This window comes from Eptatretus burgeri, chromosome 6, assembly GCF_056783735.1.
Source record: "Eptatretus burgeri isolate ZD-2024b chromosome 6, Ebu_testis_v1, whole genome shotgun sequence".
Classification (NCBI taxonomy): domain Eukaryota; kingdom Metazoa; phylum Chordata; class Myxini; order Myxiniformes; family Myxinidae; genus Eptatretus; species Eptatretus burgeri.
The window spans coordinates 46,134,394-46,140,514 of record NC_140966.1 but is presented as its reverse complement, the minus strand read 5'-3'; the positions used below and the strand labels follow the sequence as shown (position 1 = coordinate 46,140,514).

At 48.7% G+C, this 6,121-nt stretch overlaps 1 protein-coding gene across 1 annotated transcript; it reads right to left on the bottom strand.

Annotated features, from left to right (window-relative positions):
- Positions 1 to 388: 388 nt before the first annotated feature.
- LOC147024684 (syncytin-2-like) lies at positions 389 to 5,807 on the bottom strand. The gene is given in 2 exon segments (XM_085884835.1): positions 389 to 2,520; positions 2,522 to 5,807. Coding segments are annotated over 2 exon segments (1,173 nt in total). The 5' UTR covers positions 2,877 to 5,807; the 3' UTR covers positions 389 to 1,702.
- Positions 5,808 to 6,121: the final 314 nt, after the last annotated feature.

The following is a 6,121-nucleotide window of genomic DNA, read 5'->3' as shown; positions in this document are numbered from 1 at the left end:
AGGGGTCTACATGGATTTAAAGGGTCTCAGGTAGTCCAAAAGGTCTTCAGGTCTCAGTGGTGTAAAGGTCTAAAGGGTCATAATGGGTCGAAGAGTCTCTGCGGTCTCAGGGGCATCAGAGGTCTATGGGCTCTCAAGGGTACGTTCAAATCGTACTAAGGGTCAACGGAGTCTGAAGGGTCAAACAGGTTTAAAGGGTTGACCGGGTCACAAGGGGTCTGAAGGTCGAGAAGTAACAAAGGGGTCTAAATTGGATGTAAATTCTGAAAGGCGTCTCACGGGTCTTTAAAGGTTTAAGGGGTCTCAAGGTTTCAAAGGTACGTTTTTATAGACGTCATTGTGATGACTCTTTCATCCAGCCGAGTATGATGACAGAGTCAAATGAAGATTCTCAAATATATCAGTTTATTTCAGAAGATGGCACGCGCATGCTGAATGTGGCGCAACGACCCTTCAGTCAGGTGCCTCCGTACCACATTAGGGTTCATCCCACAAGCACACACTTATATACCTTCTATCCCTAGGCGGAGTTTAAAGGGGGAATGGGTGTGGACTAAAAGTGTGGACTAAGAAACAAATAAATAAATAAATAAATGTGGCATTGGGCTCCTTACCCCCCTCCCTCGGGCCCTTGAGGAAGTTGAATCGGTCAGACCCCAGATCTTGCAACACAGCAATCTTTGCACATACAATTCAAACCGTCCCACCCTTAAGCTGCCAATCATTCCTGACACATGTTAATAAAGCCCTCGCTGTTCCCAGAAGTAACTGTGGGAGGTGGGCTGCAGAATGTAGGATGTCAGCAGATAAAGCAAAAACAGTTACACCCAAGGACATGCAGCTTGCTAGCTAAACAAAGGCAGGAAGAGCACTGGGGCTTGGTTGCATTTTGCACTGAAGGCTTGTTTAAAATACATTTCCAGAACTTTAAGGGACTAGCTTGGATTCTAACAGCCAGCTAAAATGCAATTCGTAAATGTTCTGCTATGGGCCAAATATGACCATCAGTACCACTTGATACTACCTCTCACATTCCCTCCTTGGTCATATTTGACCATACCCAGCCATATCCGAGACTCACCAACCGAGTGGACCCCTATTTGGTTCCTGTAACGGCTACCCCTAGGCCCCTGCGCCTGCCAAACGGGATTTGCGAATGCCGTGGACAACTATCAACATTCACCAAATAAGAAGTCCCCAACTGCCGGTGTTCCAGGTTAGCCTCTGTTGCCTCTTTATCCTGCCTACTGCCACATGTCTCCCATTAAGTTGTCTTACACGAATTTTATGTTAAGTCCATACAAGATTAAATGCAATAATGATTTTACATCAGCATTTACTGCAACACTATCATTTAGGCAATTCTACATAAGCAAGTAGCAGCGGTAACGCTCCAATCACGGGTATAAGCATGTCCAACGCAGGAGTCGCGTCTTGCGCTGGAAGACAAAAACAACACGCTCTCTCTCCTGTGTTAGTCTTCTGTTTTAATAAAGAGGAACGGTTGGAGACCCTGGCCTAAATCCACATGTATAACATCTAGCTGAGGTCCCATATGGAGGCCCTGGTTGCCTCCCTCCTCATTGCTGGCTGAATTGTCCTCATCAGAGAGTTTGCTGTTAATTATTATCATGGCCTGGGTGAGGGGTGAGGCTGCGCAACACTTCTTTAGGCAAATGGTAAGGAGTTTGATCAGAATTACTCAAAAAATTACCACCACGATGATTAGCAGCGCTGACCCTATTAGGCACAGCAACCAACCTCCCCAGCCCTGAAAGATCGACTTCCACCATGCGTAACCCTCCTCACGTTCCATTCGATCGCTAGTGAGAGCTTCGACCACCTTTTTAATTCGGATCACCGCACGATTAGTTATGTCAGTAGGATCCGGAATCCAGACGCAACATTCTCCTTCAATCATCCCCCATACCCCTCCTTGTTCTGCCAGAAGCATGTCTAAAGCTACTCTATTCTGCATTACCATGGTACACATTGATACTAACATATCTGTTAATTCCGTATAATAAGCCATGGTAATGGTTACATTACCTAAATATTCCAAAACTTGTGAAAGTTGATCTATCCTAATGCTATTAATCGTTGTGCCGGCATGCGGAATGAAAAGGCCAATGGCCTTCTCCCACCACCTTCCCTTAACGATTCCTAGGCGCGTTGATACACCGGCCCATCCCTTTGGGTCCACGGTTTCGGACGCGCTGCGTCGGTACCGTGGTTGTGGGGAGGTGTGGTGAAAAGTGGTCTTGATCCTGCTATCCGGAAATACCGAGGCTAAATAACAACTCCCTGCCCACCCTTTTGGTAAATAGGGGTAAGCTTTATCCCCACAGACTAGGTGGATGCCTTTTGGTGGGATCATCCCTTCGTCGTGATGTAAGGCCGCTTTTACCGTGAATGTCACTTGCTCCCTGGCTTGTCGATTCGGATTCGTGGCGACTACTGTTTTCTCCCTCTGGGTCGGTATGGGGAGGGACAATTTACAAGAGGACTGTCCCATGGAGTTAACCCCCTTTCCCATGAAACATACTGATCCTATGGTGTTTTCTACCCATAGAGGAGACGGGATCTGGTTTGTATTGGCACCTGGATCTTTGGGTGCAAAAGCCCGTCTTGTGTGGTTGCTGTCTGTTATAGCTGTCAGGCCCCCCCACGGGGTTGCTGAGATGTTCAAAGAAGGTCAATGGTAATACTGTTAAGTGGAGGCCAATCAAAGACCCCGTAGGAGGTTCCATACAAACCCAGCATTCACTACGATTCTGGATGTTGGCTATCTCAGTAGCTAAAGCCACAAAGGTGTTTGGCAGTTTCACCGGTGCAAGTTTCATAGGTGTTTCCTTGATGAACACCACAAAATACATTGCGCCTATTACAGGGAAGTTCCTATTTTCCCATAAGACTTCGCAACTATACATCAAAAATGTTCTGTTCGGGGCCTGTGGGACTCGGCAAATTAAAGATGTTTGTTGACCCCATGTGTATCCTGGTTGTTCGAAGTGCTCCTGCTGGTTTTTATGTTGCTTTTTTTTTCTGCCAAGCTACGTCTGCCTCCTCTAATAATTCTGAAGTCCCCTCGATAGGTTTTGTCATAGAATAAGACCATTTAATCGATTTTATTTCCTCGTTTTTTTTTTCCACCAGATCATAGGTTCCGTTAGCTTGGATGCAGGGCAGTTCTATGAGCTGTTGTGGTTAGATGGCAACCACCCTGTCTCGCGAGATGAGCATTAAAAAGGGATCACCATGTTCTTTTGAAAATACCTTTATATTATCCAGCTCTTGGTTATGCGTTTTCCCCAAAGCTACGTATTTACCCGCTGCTGTTCTCGCTCCAGCCGCCTCCCACCTGTCTGGTTGCAGTGGTGCCGCTAGTTCACTTTCGTCTCCCCTTTCGTGGTGGAGGTGTGTATGGTTCCATCTACTTGAGGTTGTTAGTTTGTTGCCTAGTGACAGGTCCCAGCCACAAAGGAGTGGTGTCAGCGCCAGGAGATACATGTTGGGTCATCAAAGGTTCTGCCGCTGGCTCCGGTGTTTCAAAGTCCCTGTTGTCTCTACCTTCCGGTTCCACATTCGGCAGGGTGTCTGGCTCTGGTATTCCAGGGTCTTCGTTGTCTATGTCTTCCGGTCCCGCGTCTGGTGGGGCATCCGGGTCCCACTGCGGTGGGCCTCCTGGTACTATCTCACCCTGTCTTGCCGGGCCGGCTTCCCCCTGGTTCGGTGGCGGTGGAGGGTGTCCCTGAAGAGGTATCACGTCTTCCACCTCGTCATCTTCTTCGCTGTCCCGGTGAAATACTGAATCGGATACTGCTGGAACCTCTGTTGGGGTTTCCTCCTCCGGTTCCCCAGTTTCGTCTGCCTCCTCGGGTGCCCGCTTACAGTGTGAGTGGTGTATCCATGCACTCTTACTTCCCACTTTGACGGCGGAGGGTGTGGTCAACAGTACAGTGTAAGGTCCAGTCCACTTGGGTTGCAGGGCATTCTTCTGCAGGAATTCTTTCACCCAAATCTGTTCAGTGGGTTGGAAATCATGTAACGAGTCTCCAGCAGGTATCGGTAATGCTTCTTGTACCTGTGAGTGAAAAGTCCTGATGGTAGCAGTGAGCGCTTTGCAATAATTCATCATTCCGTCTGTCATACATGACAAATCCCAATCTCCCATATCTGGGGGAGCCGAGGCCGGTAACTGCAAAGGGTGTCCTGTTATTATTTCATGGGGCAAGAGCCCCCTCGTGGCATTATTTGTTGCTCGCATTCTCATGAGCGCTATGGGAAGCGCGTCTGGCCAGGGAAATGGCTGGCCCTCACAGAGTTTGGCAAGTGTCCGCTTTAGGGTTTGGTTCTCCCTTTCTACTGCCGCTGCCTACTCAGGATGATACGGGCAGTGTAGTTTCTGTTTAATACCCAAGCCTTCGGCTACGTTCATCATCACCTTTGTCGTGAAAGACCCTCCTTGATCCGAAGACAATCGTGTTGGAATCCCAAATCGTGGAATTACTTCCTGTAAAAGCAGTCTGGCCACTCTATCAGCTTCCTGGTTGGTGGTGGCGAAGGCCTCTACCCATTTAGAGAACATATCTACGATTACCAACACATATTGGTGATGTTTGTATGCCGGCATTTTTACAAAATCCATCTGTAGGTGTTGAAACGGTCCAGCCGGGGGTGGGTGTGCTCCCCGTTTCTTGGTGGCATGCTTCCTATTATGTTTACCACAGGCCGTACAATTGCTAATCACCCCTGCCACTGCTGTCGTTACACCTGGAGCATTCCAGGTTTGACGAATAATTTCCGTCACCCCCTTTGCCCCCATATGGCCCTGCACATGTGCAGTTAAGACGAGCCACGGTAGCAATTTCCGGGGTACAAACGGCCGACTTCACTCATCCATCCATACTCCATATGTGTTCTGCTTTGCACCCTCCTTCACCCTCCATGATTCTTGCTCTTCCATAGTTGCGGAGCCTTGCAGGTCTTTCAGTTGTTTCTGCGTTTGAGGACCCTCTGCCATTTGCTCCACGTAAATTTTGGTTGTTGGTTGCGGGTTCGCCTCTTCCTCATCAAGCACTGCTTTTGCCGCCAAATCTGCTCTGTCGTTGCCTTTTGAAACTTCGTCTTTCCCTCCCGTGTGAGCTTTGCATTTGATCACTGCAATCTGCTGCAGCTCTTGCGCTGCTTGTATCAGTCGTTTGATTAGGTCCCCATGTCTGACAACCTTCCCGGAGGACGTCTTAAAGCCCCGCAAGGCCCAAATGGTGGCTGAGTCATGTAAGATGCCCGAGGCGTATCTGGAATCTGTGTATATATTCAATGTTTTTTGCAGCGCCCATTTCGCACACGCACGTTAGTGCTTTCAGCTCGGCTGGTTGTGCCGAAAATCCCTTTGGTTGCAATTCTTTCCTCAAGGTGGCGCTCGTGGTACATACTGCAAAGCTAGCGATCGTTTCTCCCCATCGGTTCTTTCTCGCCGCACCGTCTACGAACAGTTCTAACTCCACATTCTCGATCAGGGCTTCCTGTAGGTCGTGCCTGGCCTTCGTCTCTTCCACCAGCACTCGTTCACACACATGTGCCTCTCCCTCGCCGCTCGTTGGCATCAGGGAGGCTGGGTTCAATGTCAAACATCTTTCGATCGTGATATTAGTTGCCTGCAAAAGCACCAGATCATGTTGAACTGCCCGTGCCGCGGATATATGTTGTGTTTTGTTTGCCGTATCAATGCCGCTACATCATGCGGTACTTTCACGGTCAGCGGAGAACCCAAAACTAAGGTCGCTGTTGCGGTTACTGCGTATTGTGTTTTTTTTTTTTTTTTTTTTTTTTTGTATACCTTGGTCGAGGCTCGTATGAGAGCTAACACACAACTCACAGCAAGGAGGCATGAGACAAGAGGGGCGGGAGTGGAAGGGACAAAACATTGGGGAACAGACACAGGTGAACTGTGGAAGGGAGAGGGATGGGGATGGGACGGGGAACATGGCGAGGGGAAGATGGACATTAAAGGGACTTTCAGGAAGGAAAGCAGGAGAATTGAAGGAAGTGGGCTTGGGTGGATTATCGGGGGTAGAAAAGATCGAGGATTTTGATGGGGGAAGATAAGAGGTGGTGG